Genomic DNA, 15067 nt, shown 5'->3' on the forward strand with positions numbered 1-15067 from the left:
AGTGCGCCCTTGGGGCCTCGATGGGGCCAGAGGCTACCGCCAGCCCGATGATTCCTCCAGGACACGGCCCTGCACACAGTAGGTGCTCAGCAAATGTTTGTCAAGGGAAGGCAAAGCTCCCCTCCCCTTCCCCCAGGCCTTGGTGTCCTCACCTGGTCACCAAGGGCTGGACTGAGTGAGCCCCAGGGTGCCTTCCGGATCTGAATTCTAAACGGCTCTTTCTGGGCTCCACGGTCCTTGCGGGTCCTGCAGGGGGTGCCCTTGACCTTGGGAGGCTGCACAACAGGCTCCAGGTGGTCCGGGATCATTGGGTCCAACGCCTTTGTTTGACAGATGGGGAGACTGAGGCTCAGAAGGGGCAGGACAGTGGCCGGTACAGGGTCAGAGACTCAGTGGCTTATACAGGTCCTGCTGACCTGAGGACCAGAGCCTCACCCACTTGACCAGGGGGAGACTGAGCCTCACTAGCTGGGGGAAAGTGAAGAGAGAGACAGCCCGGCCCTGGGGTCCGAGGACCTAGCTTCCAGCCCACTTCTGACACTGCCTCTGTGGCTTTGGGAGCACTAGTCAGCCTCCCTGGGCCTCAGTTTCCTTGCCTGTAAAATGGGGGAATGGAGCTCTCATCCCCCTTCAGGCTCAAGATACAAGGACCTGGGGTCGTGTGGGTGTTGCTGGCAGCCTGAAGAGGGCGCATCTGATCTGGGCGTGTTAGTGGCTCCCAAGGCAGATTGTTTGGCGGCTACGTAGGGGGTGAAGCAAGTGGTCAAATGATGCTTCTTTTTGTTGTCTTCTGCCCCCAGGAGCTTTTGGGGACAGAGGGCCTCGTGGGGGGGGGCCTGTCAGAGGGAATTCTTGGGGGTCCAGAGGATGGAGGAGCTTCCAGTGAGCTTTTTCACAGCTGCCTCCAAAGAGTTTTCTGGCTCTTGGGCGTGGCCGGGCCCCTGTGTCTCCTGGCTCTGGGTGTTTGGGCTTGGTGTCTCCTGGCTCTGGTATTGAGCCCTCAGCCTGGGTATCCACCACCGGTGCTTTAGGGTCTGTGTCCATTACTGATGGGTTGGCATGGGGGGATTTCCGTTTCAAATTACTCACCAAAGCCCAGCGAAGACTGAGAATAGAGGAGGTTTGCAGACATTGACTCTGACGGTTCCCTGGGAGAAGCTGAAACTTTTTCAGGGGCAACGTCCCATATTTATTTGTCCGGCCGGCCCCGAGGGCTCCTGGCAGCATCATCCTCACGCTCTGGTGGCCGCTGGGGGCTCCCGGATTGGGGGGAAGGGGCTGGGACGGGTGGGAGCTATCCCCGTCTGCCACGGCTGGTCCTCGGGTGGCTGTGCCTACTGGGTGTGGAGCCGCAGGCAGGGGCCCCCAACCCAGCCCTGGGGTCTCGCTCTCTCTGCGCCCACACTGTTGTCTGCCTGCGCTGCAGGTTGGGGACCCCTCACCATGGGGCTGGAGCCTCTGGGGAGCCTTGGGAGAACAAGTGGTCGCTCCTTAGATCTCAGACTTCCTGGGAAGCTTGGGGCCGTTGGGGCTTCGGGGGTGCCCTGACGTCCCTGGGCAGCCAGAAGGGCTGGGGATGTGACCTGGGGGCTGCGCATGGTGGGCACCGGGTCGCTGCGTTTCAGCAGTGGCCGGGCCCCCCATCCAGTGGTTGATCTTGCAGGAGGGGCTGGGAGCAGGGGCGCACAGGCCTCCGCCCGGGGTTGCTGCCCCTGAGCACCGCTTACAAACGCTTTTTCCTGCTCTTGGCTCCTGTGTGCCTGATGGGGTCACCTCAGCCCCTCTGCTCATCGTCTCGGCTGCACCGGACGAATCCATTGTGGATTGCTCCCCCCCCCCCCAGGAGGGAGCCTTTAGTCCCTGCGGTCTCTGTTGTGCTGACCTTGGAGGTGGCCCAGCGAGATGAGGGGCTCCCCTGCAGTAGGGAGCACGGCGTGCCTTCCCATTGCCTGGCTTCCCTGCCCTCTTCCCCTCTCCTCCTCTCACGACCTGGCTGCTCTACCCATATCCCGGGCACGGGCAGAGAAATGGCTGATCCTCTCTGGGCTCGTTTAGTATCATGGCTTTGAGGCCATTTGGCCCACCCCTCTCCCCATTCTACAGAGGAGCAAACTGAGGCCCAGAGAGAAGGGACTGGCTTTAAGGAAGTGACCTGGCTCTGAGCGTGTCTGGGCTCATAGGGCCAGAGTGAGTTTTCGTTGGTTCTCGGTTCTTGGACATCTCGCTCCGGGGGCTCGGTACAATCCTGACTGGGACCTAGGTGTGTGACCTTGGACAAAACTCTGAGCCCTTCTGAGACTCATTTTCCTTTTCAGTAAAATGGAGACAAGCATGCCCGTACCCCCAGCCCTTGGCACCCTGTGGAATTGGGAGCCGTTGTTCATTAGCACAAAATACCTTCGGGGAACTCGGAGCGGGGGAACAGCTCAGCAGCCACCCTGGGGTCGTGGCTGCCCTACGGCCATGCCCAGCCCGAGCTCAGCTCCCTTCTCTGGGTCCACAGGGACAGAGGAGGCCCGAGTCTGCGGCCTGGGGGTACCACAGCCAAGCAGCCTCAAGGACCTGTCCTCCCTGGTAGCAGGAGCCCCTCCCCACAATACCAAATCAACCCCAGCTCGGCCTGGGGAGTGTTGGCCAGAGTCCAAGGGGTGTGTCAGCCACCTGGGTGCCCAGCAGTCTCTGCAGCCCCCTGGCGCTTTGTGGCTGTTAACACCATCTGAGGGTGTAGACCAGACAGCCCGGGATGGTGGGTTGCTCACTCTCATGGGCTTTACAAATGTAGCCCAGTCATTAAAAATTAAGTAGCTCACACCTTCCACGAGGGCCGGCTGACTGCCCAGGCAGACGGCTGGGGGGGGAGGGCTGGGCTCCGAGCAGGTGTAGACGGAGCTCCCAGGGGTCCCAGCTCCTGCTGTATCCCCAGATGGCTCCAGGGACCTGCTCTGAGGCCCCAGGGCATCTCTCCAGCTGATGCCAGCCCCCCACCCTTTTCCCTCCCCACCACTGACCTCAGTGTCCCTTCGGACCGGGGTCCTGAGGCTGTCCCTGAAGCTGATGGCAGTGGGAGGGGAGGACTAGCTGGCATCTTTCCTGGCTGGCCTGAGAAAGGGGCAGGTGCCCGGGCTGAGGAAAGGCTTTTGCACAGGGCTTTGAAACCTGCTAAGCACTTTCCGCCTCAAAAGGCTCATAGGAGCCTCACCACCCTGGGAGGGGGGTTGGTACTGGGAGTGTTTGTCTGAGCTGGAAGGGGTCTCAGAAGAACCCATTTTACAGAAAGAAATAATTAAGAAGTCTCAGAATAGCTCATAACAGTCCTGTGAGATAGATACTATGTCTAGCCCCATATTACATCTTACAGAAAAAACTGAGGCTAAGCTATGTGAGCCCGGGTCACACGGCTAGCAAACACACAAGGCAGGATTCCAACCCAGCCCTTTGTGTCTTCGGGCCTGTGGCTCTGAGATTCCCTCGATCTCCAAGGCCAGGCTGGGGAAGCTGGAAGGCTTTTATGCGGATCCCGGATGCTGACATCTTGCCTGGCCTTCAAGGCTAAGCCTTCCCTAGTCCCCAGGTGACTGAAGGGCCCTCCCACCTCAGAGCAGCAGGGCCACTTCTCCCCCAGCCCCCACCACCCAGGCTATGCTGTCCTGGGAGATTCACCCACAGAAAAGGGCGGGTTCTGCTGGCTCCCACTCCCCCCTCCCACAAATCCTCAGCTTGGGAGCCCCCCAGCTCTTCTCAGGAGACTCCCACAGCAGCCCTGGTGCCCGAGTGTCCTGGGCCCCCTATCGTGGATTCTGGCTCCCGTCGGGGTTCACCGAGGATCTGCAGACAACGGGCTGCCAGAAACCCCATATGAAAGGCTTCATCTCCCTCGCCTCAGTTTCCTCGGCTGCTCACTAATTACAGCCCTCCTGGTGCGTTGCTTCTGTGTCCTAAGGTTGTCCAGGTCTTACAGATTTGTCCCCTCCAGGCATCGCCTGCTCTTGTACCCTTGGGGTGCTGAGCCTTGCTGGGCGTGGACTCCCCTAGTTAGAGTGTAGGCTCCCTGTGGGCCAGATGGGCTCCGGGGGCCCCCCAGCCCCTCTCGAGCAGCAGAGGGAGGGGCCGGGCCCTTCCTGCCTGCCGTTTCTGCTCCGCTCAGACCCACCCTCTGCTCGCTTTACAGATTGATACGTACGCACAGCAGGACCTGAAGAAGGGGCTGCATCTGTATGGGGCCGAGGGGAACATTGGCCTCACCAACGCTTGGAGCATCATCCAGACGGATGTAAGTGCGAGCCTGGCCCCGCCCCCGCCCCCACTCCTTGTTCCGGGACCGAGAAGTGCCTGAAGACTCTGGTGGGCTTGAGAGGACATGAGGACCCCCCCTGGTCCCAGGCCCCCTTTCCCTGCAATGGGGACCCAGACAAACTCAGGAGGCAGCTAGGGGTGCCCCAGGCCTGAATTCAAATCCTGCCTGAGACACGTAACAGTTGTGTGACCCTGGGCGGGTCAATTAACCTCTGCCTGCCTCAGTGTCCTCATCTGTAAAATGGGGATAATAACGGTACCTGGCACACAGTAGGCTCTATAAAAATGCTAGCAACTGTTCTGATTACTAATTGTCACGGAAACAGGTGGAAGGAGCTCCAGCTCTGCCTTGTCTGCCTGTGTGACCTGCCCTCTCTGGGCCTCAGTTTCTTCCCGGGTCCTTTCTATTCTCACATCTGTGAGCCTGTCCTCTCTCGCTGAATCCCCAGATCTCCCCCTGGTGGCCATTTAGGCCAACCTGTCCCTGCACCCGAATCAGTCAGCCATGCCAACCGGCACTGAGTAAGCACCTACTGTGTGTTGGGCACTGTACCGTGGTGGGGATACAAGACAAGTCTGAGCCTGCTGCCCCCTTGCCTAAGATCCTGTCCCTCATCCCCTGCTAAGCCTCAGCCTTGGGTCCCTCCCACCATCGGCTACCTTTGCTTCTCCTGGATGGCTGCTGACCTCCACTGGGCGCTCAATCAATCAATCAATCAGTTGATTGTCTGCACCTCCCTAGTGGATTCTTTGTCCCAGATTTCACAGTGGCTCCCCGTGGCTGCCCCTCCCCCAGCCCTTCTAGCTGAGACCCTTGCCCCCTACTTCCCTGAAGGAGGAGAGCTCCCCAATCCACCTCCCACACTTCCCTCACACAGAGAAGTGGCCCTTCTTGCCGAGGCCAACCCCTCTAGACACCCCCTTGACCTCATTCCATCATCCCCTCCAGGGGGTTGTCCCCTCTCTCATCCCCTCTCTCCCTGTCTATGGACACATGCCCATGTCTCTCCTTGTTTGTTTTTTTTTGTTTGTTTTGTTTTGTTTTGGTTAGGCAATTGTGGTTAAGTGACTTGCCCAGGGTCACACAGCTAGTCAGTGTCAAGTGTCTGAGGTCAGATTTGAACTCAGGTTCTCCTGACTCCAAGGCCAGAATTCCATCCACTGTGCCACCTAGCTGCCCCCTCTTATTGGCTTCTAAGCAGGACTCATTAGCCTCCCTATTTCTTTTGGTTCTGCCCCCCAGGGCCAAGCAGAATGAGACTAATCCCTCCCAGGAGATGACAGTTCCCAGACAGACGCTCTCATCTTCCCCTAAGCCTTCTCTTCTCCAGCCCCAACACTCCCGGTCCTTCACCTCATCCATGTGCAATCTAGTGTCCAGGCTCTTGCCCACCCCAGCTTCTCTCCTCTGAGTGCTCCCCAATTTGTGAATGCCCACCCTAGACCATGGTGCCCAGATCTGACCCCAAGGCCCAGAGGAGGTCTGGCCAGGGCCAGATGCTGGGCCTGACTTAAGATCATGGTGCCCTGCTGTCTCACATGGAGCCAGTGATCTATAAAAGCCCCCCGCCCATTTTTACTGGGTAGGCTGCTCTCTGACCCAGCCAATCTCATCCTGTGTTTGCAAAGTGTGTTTATTGGATCCAAGGCCAAGACCTCACATGAATGAATGAATGAGCCTTTAGTCAATGCTTCTTCTGTGCTAAAGAAACACATAGGAGAATAAGATCGTTTCTGCTCTCCAAGAGCTCCCACACGTAGAGGAGGGGTCCCATGGTTCTTGGGTGCCCAGCAGGGCTTCTTCTTTAGGGTCATTTCTAGCTGGCCAAGGTCTGCCACCCATGAGGCATCCCCCCCTCCCAGTGTGTTTCACCTGCAAGATGACAAGCACGGCAGAAAAAATGCCTTTGTCTGAGTGATTAAAAGACATGTCAGACAGCCCCAGGCAGATCCCTGGGGCCCTGCACCATGGACCTGCTTCCACTCATGACTGCCTTTCGGTCTGGCTACTCAGCCGGTTCACATTCACCTCACTGTACTGGGTTCTAGCCCACATCTCTCACCATCTTGTCCCCAAGAAGAGCCCAGGGGACTTTGTCAAATGCTCTGTGAAAATCTAGCTAAGAGATCTCCAGCCTTCCCTTGATCTGCCCATTCAGCAACCTGGTCAAGAAAGGAAATAGCATGAGTCAACAAACCTTTATTAAGTGCTTGCTGTGTGCAGTGTCTGACCTGACCTGTTCTGGATGGAGCCCGGCTGGCTCCTGGTGGTCGCTGCCTCCTTTTCTGGACGTTCATTAGCCATCCCTTTAAAAAAACGTCAAGATTTCAGGAGGCAAAGTCTAGCTCACTGGTCTCAAGGTGGCAGATTCTGTTCTCTAATTCTTTGGAAGCTGAGGTGACATTTGATGCTGTCCCCTTCCCTGTGATCTTGCAGAGGTCACTCGCAGTGAGTCATCAGTGACCCCTTCCATTTATTTCATTCCCGTAGGATGGAGTCCCTCTGGACAGCCCGCCCAGATCAAGCCCAGAGTCACAGCTGAACATGTTGGGCACACATCTAGTCAGATGTGTGTGTGGTTTTCCCTCAGTAGCATGTAAGCTCCTTGAGGGCAGGGATTATTTGGTTTTGGCCTCTGTCTCCTACCTGTCTTCTCCAATATTTGCTGAACGGAGTGACACCAAAGCAGGGAGAGGTTGGTGCCCTCTTACTGTCTGCCCCCTTGTCCTAAAAGCCGAGTGGCCTTGACTTCTCTAGTGTCCACTGGCAGCCAGGGCAAAGGTCCTGCTCCTTCTCTGAACCTCCTTGGTCCTCAGTGGAGGCCCTGACGAGCCCTTGGCCCCCATCAGCACTCGTGAAGGGAAGCTCTTGAGGTGGATGAGCTCGCCCAAAGGGCAGAGCCAGCCTGTTCCAGCTGCTCCCAGGACATGGTGATGACACGTGGGGGCGGCTCCCCCCTGGGCTGGTCCTCTGACACCTGCTGCCTCAGGGCCTTTCCCAGGGTTCCCTGGGCTCCCATGGCCCCTTCTCTGGGGAACCCATTGGGGGGGCGCTTGGTGTTGTTCTCTTTCCCCTCCTCCCATTCGTGTTTATGTCTATATGGTGGCTTTGCACTTTATGGATTGAAATGTCCAGAGCTGGCTCTAGCAGACAGGACGTAGGGAGAGAAGATGGGGCTCAGGGACGTTGATCTCCTTCCCATTGACTGGGGGAGGGGGGAGGAGACGCTCAAAGGTCCCCCTTTGCTGCTGCAGCTTCCTGTGGACAGTTACAGACAATCTGCACGCTTGTCACTGGCAGTCAGCTTGCTCACAGTGCCCAAGTCCCCAGCCCTAGCCAGGGAAGATCAACAAGTAAAGGAAATGGGGAGAAGAGAGGAGAGAAGAGGAGCTGAGTCACTACTGAGTCGTCTGGCCCGTGGAGGAAGGTTAGAGCACCCTCTGCAGCGGTTCTGGAAGGCAGGTGACTTGGGAGGTGGCCCCGAAGGAGATGCTGGAGGTCCCACCAGGGTCTCAGCCAGCTCCACGCGGGGCTGGTGGCCAGGTGGCCTTCAAGGATGAGGGTCTGTCTGCTCCTGGCGGGTGGAGCTGAGCCTTCAGTCTGGGCTGTCAATCTCCCCTTGCCAAGTGCTCGCATTCCCATTTCTAAGCGGAGGAGAGAGAAGCCAAGAGGCAGGAGGAAGCAATTTCACAAAGGTCCCCGCCTGCGATGCCTGCGACGTCTGCCATCCATCACAGGCGTCCTCCCTCCTGAATGTCAGTGCGGGGAGGTGGGGGCGACTGGAGCGACTCATCTTCAGCAGCTCCATCAACGAGCGGAAGGACAGAGCCCCCTCTATCTGCCTTTGATTCATTCTGTGATGGCGCAGAGCCAGGGATCCGCCGGCAGTCTGGCTGCTGCTGAGTGATGGAGAGCAGCCTCGTGTCGGTGAAGATGGCGGTCCCTGCGGGGGCAGAATGTCGGGCCAGCCAGGTTCCCTCCCCGCCCCACCCCAGACCCTGGGCAGCAGCGCCCGCCGGCAGCACCTCCCGGTGTGGACAGCGGCACAGACCCCCGCCGAGAAGCTCCCTCCCTGTTTCCCCTTTAGCCTTTGCACCCCAAGGCTGTCTTTAAACGAAATGGGTCTGATCTCCCCGAGGACATGAGCTTCCAGATCACGTGAAGGAGCCATTCTTGGGGAAACACTTTCGTGGGCTAACCCCAGTGGAGAAGTGCTCTTTGCTCAGGAACAACTCGGAGCCACAAGGGACATTTCTCGTTTTTCCCTCCATACACCCTCCTTGGACACAGGAGGCTTAGACACAGACTAGAGGGCTCATTTAGTCCAATCCACCCCCACCCCGCCATTATAGAGAAGTCAGGGGACTTTCCCACGGCCATATGGCTAGCACTGGTATTGTCTTGTCCTCTCTCCGAGGTCCTATCCAACTCTGAAGTTCAGAATCTTTGAACTGATTCCCTCAGCCCTGCCTGCACTGAACCTCATCTACAAGGGTCCTAGAAAGTAAGGATCCAGCCTCTCCTTGGAGATGTCCAGTGAGGGGGAACCTGGGACTCATGACATCATAGTTCTTGGGGTGGGGGAGGCTATAGAACAGTCTCCTGCCTGGGTGGGAAGGACTTGGGGCAGCAGCTGAGATAGATTGCCCTTTTTTTTTCTCTTTATTTCTTTTTTTTTAAATATAATTTTACACTTTTTTTAAAGGCAATCGGGGTTAAGTGACTTGCCCAGGGTCACACAGCTAGTAAGTGTCAAGTGTTTGGTCTGAGGCCAGATTTGAACTCAGGTCCTCCTGACTTCAGAGCCGGTGCTCTATCCACTGCACCACCTAGCTGCCCCTTCTCTTTATTTCTTAAAATCAAATTTTTTTTCAGTTAACAAAAATCCACCTCCCTTCCTCCACTGAAAAAGAAAATCAAACCCTTTGTAACAAATATGCACAGTTAAGCAGCATGAATTCTCACCTCCCATTCTGCACCCTGAGCCCCTCATCTCTAGGTCAGGAGGCAAGTGGCTTATTTCCTCCTCAGTCCTCTGGTGCTGTGCTTGGTTATTGCATTGATCAGAGTTCTGATGTCTTTCAAAGTTGTTTATTTTTAGCATGTTGTTGTCATTGTATGGATTGTTCTCCTCCCTCCCCTCTGCCTCGGTTCATGTAAATCTTCCCAGGTTCCTCGGAAGCCATCCTCTTCATCGTTTCTTACTGCTCAATAGTATTCCATTACATTCATATACCATAACTTATTCAGCCATTTCCCAGTTGCTGGGCATCCCCTTCACCACCAAAAAAAAGCTGCTATAAATATTTTTGCACATTTGGGTCTTTTCTTTTTTTAAAAAATTTGTTTGGTGGTACATGCATAGGAGTGGTATCCCTAGGTCAAAGGGTAAGCACAATTCTATAGGTCTTTGGGAATAGTTCCAAATTGCTCTCCAGAATGATCAGACTGGGTCTCATCTCCACTAACAGGACATTAATGCACCTGTTTTCCCATAGCCTCTCCAGAATTTGTTATTTTCCATTTTTGTTAACTTTGCCAAAAGTTGATGAATGTAAGATGGAATCTCAGTGTTGTTTTAATTTACACTTCTCAAGTTATTAGTGATTTGGAGCATTTTTTAATATGGTTATTGATCACTTGGATTTCTTCTTTAGAAAACTGTTCATATCCTTTGACCAATTAATCAATTGGGGAGTGGCCCTTATTCTTATGAACCTGACTCAGTGCCCTATATATCTTAGAAATGAAACCTTTAGCAGAGAAACTTCTTGCAAAGAATTTCCCATTTACCTACTTCTCTTCTAACTTCAGCTGCGTTGCTTTTGTTTGTGCTAACACATTTGATGTTACAGAATCAAAACTGTCCAATGGGTTTTCCTTTCAAGTTCTCTCTTGCCTATAGTCTTATGGGGGTGTAGGGGATAGCAGTGGTAGGAGGAAGGTAGCTTCATGTTCTTCAGGCCCTAGGTGGGCCACAGTCAGGACTGCCCAGAGGGTGCCCGCCTCTTCGGGGTGGAGACACTGCCTGGACACAAGGGGCAGCCTCTCACCCCATGCCCCTCCCTTTCTCTTTGCTTTTCCAGTTCCGGTGCTGTGGGGTCTCCAACTACACAGACTGGTTTGAGGTGTACAACAGCACTAGGGTGCCAGACTCGTGCTGCCTGGAATTCAGCGAGAGCTGCGGGCTGCATTCTCCAGGCACTTGGTGGAAAGCAGTGAGTCCAGGGCAAGAGGTCTAGGTGGTGATGGAGGCATTGGGCCCCTTGCCCGATACCCTGTTAATGGCAGTTGGTTTCATGGTAGGAGAGGGGCCTCTAGGGCAGCGGCAGGGGGTCCCTGGTCACTCAGTTTCCTGCCCACAAGAGCAGACAGGGCTGACATGGAGAGCCAACTCTTGGCAGATTCCTGGGAGGCAGGGGTCCCATGAGTCTCAGGGAAGGGTTATGGGTTGCCACACTGGAAGAATTAGTCCTAAGGGCCACAGTCAGGGCGGGATGTGCCCCAGCAAAGGGGTTTCTGGGGGGCCGAGCTGAAATAAGGCTCATTTTCTTTTCAGCCCTGTTATGAGACAGTGAAGATCTGGCTTCAGGAAAACCTCCTGGCCGTGGGGATCTTTGGACTGTGCACTGCTCTGGTCCAGGTGAGCTGCCAAGATACAGCCCCCCTCCCCCCCATCCCCCAACCTGTAGGGCTGCCAAGCTGTGCCCTGGTGTCTGGGCCAGGAATCTCATCAGGCATCGCTATTATCTAAGAGGCAGCATGGTGCAGGGGGAGGGTGCTGACTCTGGAGCCAGATGGCCTGGGCTCTGACTCTGATTTGGCACGTACTGCCTGAGGGACCTTGGCCAAGGTCATCTCTCCCCTCCTCTGGGCCAGGGTTAGATGAGACCCCTCCAAGGTCCCTCCTAGTGCTTGATGATCTCCTGTGCCCCTCTGTGGGCACCTGGAGGGTGGAGTGGGGGATGCTCAAGTTGAGGGAAGCTGCCTCAGTGAGGGGGGGTCCTGACAACTGACACTGGGCTGCTCCCTGCCCAGGCTACTCATGCCCACATTTATGCCCCATGTGACCTCTCCAGTGCCTAGGTGACCACAGAATAGCAACTCCTCCCTCGAATAAGAGCCAGCTTGCACCCCTCTACTGCCTCCGTCCCTCAGTCCCTGCAGCTAGAACCCCATTGAGATCTCTGAGGCCAACCCTCATACGTTATAGATGGGGAAACTGAGTCCAAGGGAGGGGGAAAGACTTGCCAAGATCCCCCAGAAAGAGCACCCCCAAACCTGGGATCTGTGTTCTCTCCACTGTTTGGCCTTCCTGGGGGCCTGGGCTGGATAAATGCTCAAAGAATAAATTAATGAATGGGGTTGGCAAGGCGAGGCGGAGGGAGCTCCCCTGGAGGTCAGTTGTCAATAACCATCTATTAAGCGCCAGTCCCTATGCTAAGCACTGGGGATGAAAACGTGAAAAAAGACGGGCCCTGCCCCCCAGAAGGGGAAGGAGGCGCCCAGAGTGGGGTGTGGCGGGGAGGCCAGCCCAGCCAACCAGAGAAGTCCAGAGGAGAGGACTAAGTGAGGAGGAGCCGGGAGCTCCCCATCCACCTTCCTCTGTTTCCCCTAGATTCTCGGCCTGACCTTCGCCATGACCATGTACTGCCAAGTGGTGAAAGCAGACACGTACTGCGCATAGAGTCCTGCCCGCAGCCCACCCCGCCTCCCTGCTTCTCTTCCAAAGGACACGGGAACCATTTCCTTCATGTTCATTCACCCCGATTAGTCACCCTTGTAAACGGCATCACCCTGGGGGGCACTGGAGCCCCTTGAGCCCGAGGAAGCAGAGAATGGGAGCCCCAGGGGCAAGTGCGGGCCTGCTGGCCCGAGGGCAGCCTTGGACCTGAGCAGCCCCTGCTGAGCGCTTCAGTCCTGAAGCACCAGGCCATCATCCTGTCTGTGGGTCTGTCTGTCCTGGGAATGGAGTGGGAACTGGTATAGCCCTGGGGGCGGGGCTCATTTGCCCCCTTCAGAGCCCAACTTAGGAGGCGCCCCCTTCCCTTCCAAACAGTGTTTCCATTATCTGGTGTGGTGCTCCCCCAAATCAGGCCGGGACCAGTGGGATGGGATGGACCAGACCTGGCCAGGTCAGTGGAAGAAGAGCATCCCCTCCCCTGGCCACCCCTCGTGGCCTTGGGGTCCCTCCTCTGTGCTCCCTCCGCTGGTTGGCGAGTCCTGGTGTGAACCCCTGGGTCCTCCCATTAACATTCCAGGCTGGATGCGGCCCTCAGGGAGATTGTCTCTCCCCCTGCAGACCCAGGAAACCACTTTGTGTTTGCAGATGTGTCTTGACTTCAGTAAACCGTTGTGAGTGCACAGCAGCCCTTCTGGTCGATGTGTCCGTCTGTCTGCCCATCTGTCTCTTGTCCCAGAGGCCAGGGGTGGCCAGGACAGTGCTCCCCAGGCTTGGATCTGGTCTCCCTTACTAGAGACTCTCACTTGGAGAGGGGCCATCCGAGAGAATAAAACTGTAACCTTTCCTGGCAAAGCTCCTCCAGCATGTGTGCCCAGAATTTGCTTTGGCCTGGCCTGGCCCTTCCAAGCCCAGGGGGTCCCATCGGATCAGACACCAGGCCTCCCTCCTCCTGTTCTGAGAACAGAGCAGTTTGACTGAGTGTCTGGGTCACCGGACAGGGAATGATGCCGGCCCAAGTCTCAGGGACCAACCCGTGGGGGCGATGGCTCTTCTGGACCGGGCTGAGAAAGTGCAGTCAGTTTGGAGCCTGGAGGCCTGGCCCCTTCCCTCTTCTCCCCTTTTCTTTCCCTATCCCTGTCCATCTTCCTCCTCCTCCTCCTCCCACTTTTCCCCTCACCCTGAGACTTCGAACAGCCCTCAGTACCAGAGCCAGAAGGGATCTTGGAGACCACCACATTCAACCCCCTCATTTTACACATGGGGAAACCAAGGTCCAGAGAGGGGAAGACAGTTGCCCAAAGTCACACAGCCAGTTAGTGGCAGAGCAGACTGAGTGCCCAGTTCTTTTGCCTCCCACATAGCAGCCTCTGGGCCTGGGTTCCATGGGCTTGGTGAAGGGCTGGAACCTCTGCCCTCACTGGCACCCAGCAAGCAGCCTCCCGCCTCAGGACTTGGGCTCTGTGTTCTCCGAGGTGCCCAGGGTTCTCAGTGATGGAGGCAGGAATGAAAGCAGGAGGCCACACACTGAACCCAGGTGGTCTATGCCTTGCCGGTCACCCCTGCCCTCCACCCTCACAGAGGGGCTCTCCCCTGGCCAGGACCGGGAGGAAGGCCTTTCTGGGCCTGGACCATGGACAGAGCCCACTCCCATAATGCCGAGGGAAAGCAGCTGAAAAATTCCAGCCTCAGACTGTATTGTCCTCGTCCCTACTGGCCACGTCAAAGTCATGGCCCTCTCCCTCAGACCACCCATCATCTCCCCGCCCCGGCTTCCCCAGGAGTCTGCAGAGACACCTGGCTCCCTGGTAGGTGCTAGTCTTCCACCAAGGAGGAAGCTGAGGTCATTGCCTAGGGGGACCCCTGTAGGTGCCCAGCCCCAGGGCAGTGGTTGGCTGGGAGCTCACTCCATACAGGCTAGAAGCAGAGGCTCCCAAGGACCCAGCTGGTGGCTGGGGCTCTGGGATCCTTGTGCCGGCATCCTCCAATGCAGCCTCTCCTCTGCAGTGGTCACTCTGGCAGCTAAGGGGCAGGGCTGGTTCCCAAGGGGCTGCACAGACAAGACCAAGATAGGGCAAAAACAGGTTCCTGCTGCCCCTCGACCCTAACCCCTGGAAAATAAAGTGATGTGCCCCCTCCGCTTCCCCCCAGAAGGTAGGTTCTGGATGTAAATATGGAAGCCCGGGGCCCTTCCCACCAGCACAGGCCTCAGCTGCCGCCCTGCACTTACAGGCACTGTGGTCCCTGGCCAGCACCAGTCCCGCCTGGCAGGCCCTTCAGTCTTTGCCTTTTCTGAACCTGACAGACACCAGGGACAGCTGGGCTCAAGCTCCATGCTCCCCATTGCCTGCTTAGGGTTCACCCCCTTCCCAAGCTCAGACCCGTCTTCTGCTGCCTTGTTCCTTGCTCTCCCACCCTGTTCTTCAGCCTGCCATCCATCAGCTTGGCCTCCAGGACCACCCCAGGGGTCACTGGGGGGCTGGTAGAGTCTCACTGCAGGACTCCCCCAAGAAATGCCCCCAGACCCAGACTAGCACCTACCAGGAAGCCGGGTGTCTCTGCAGACTCCTGGGGAAGCTGGGGTGGGGGGTGGATGATGGGTGGTCTGGGGGAGGGGGCCATGGCTTTGATGTGACCAATAGGGACAAAGACCCTAGAGTCTGAGGCTGGAATTTTTTAGCTGCTTTCCCTCGGCATTATGGGAGTGGGCTCTGTCCACGGCCCAGGCCCAGAAAGACTTGCACCCCCACCCCCACCTGGAGCCATCTTATTTTTTAACAAAGCTATTAAATAGTCTTTATTGAGATTGACACAGTGTCCTTTGTGTCTGCCTCAATCTCTGGAGATCCTTCCTGGGCCCCAGGGAGCTCTGGGCCTGTCAGGAGACAGACCCATGGGGTTTCCCCCACTGAAGTCCGTTGGAGCCGGGGAGAAGCTCGCTCAGTCGAAGAACACCAAAGTTTGCTTTCTCTGGATTTCCATGGGTCCTCAAATGCCCTTCTCCCTTTGCCCTCCTCAGCCCAGGGCTGCCTGTCCTTCCAGACCCCTTGTCTCAACTCTCCCCCCACCTCTGTTCTGGGTGTCCATGGGCA

At 56.6% G+C, this 15067-nt stretch overlaps 1 protein-coding gene across 2 annotated transcripts in view; it reads left to right on the top strand.

The window, feature by feature from the left end:
* TSPAN4 (tetraspanin 4) overlaps positions 1–12826 on the top strand; it is a 79327-nt gene extending 66501 nt beyond the window's left edge. For both annotated transcript variants that reach the window (XM_027860151.1, XM_027860150.1), the window contains 4 exons: positions 4169–4270; positions 10381–10512; positions 10854–10937; positions 11913–12826. In XM_027860151.1, coding sequence (XP_027715952.1) covers positions 4169–4270; positions 10381–10512; positions 10854–10937; positions 11913–11981 — 387 coding nt within the window. In that variant the 3' untranslated portion in view covers positions 11982–12826. The remainder of the gene's footprint in view (positions 1–4168; positions 4271–10380; positions 10513–10853; positions 10938–11912) is intronic.
* Positions 12827–15067: the final 2241 nt, after the last annotated feature.

This window comes from Vombatus ursinus, unplaced genomic scaffold, assembly GCF_900497805.2.
Source record: "Vombatus ursinus unplaced genomic scaffold, bare-nosed wombat genome assembly UNPS02014176.1, whole genome shotgun sequence".
Classification (NCBI taxonomy): Eukaryota; Metazoa; Chordata; class Mammalia; order Diprotodontia; family Vombatidae; genus Vombatus; species Vombatus ursinus.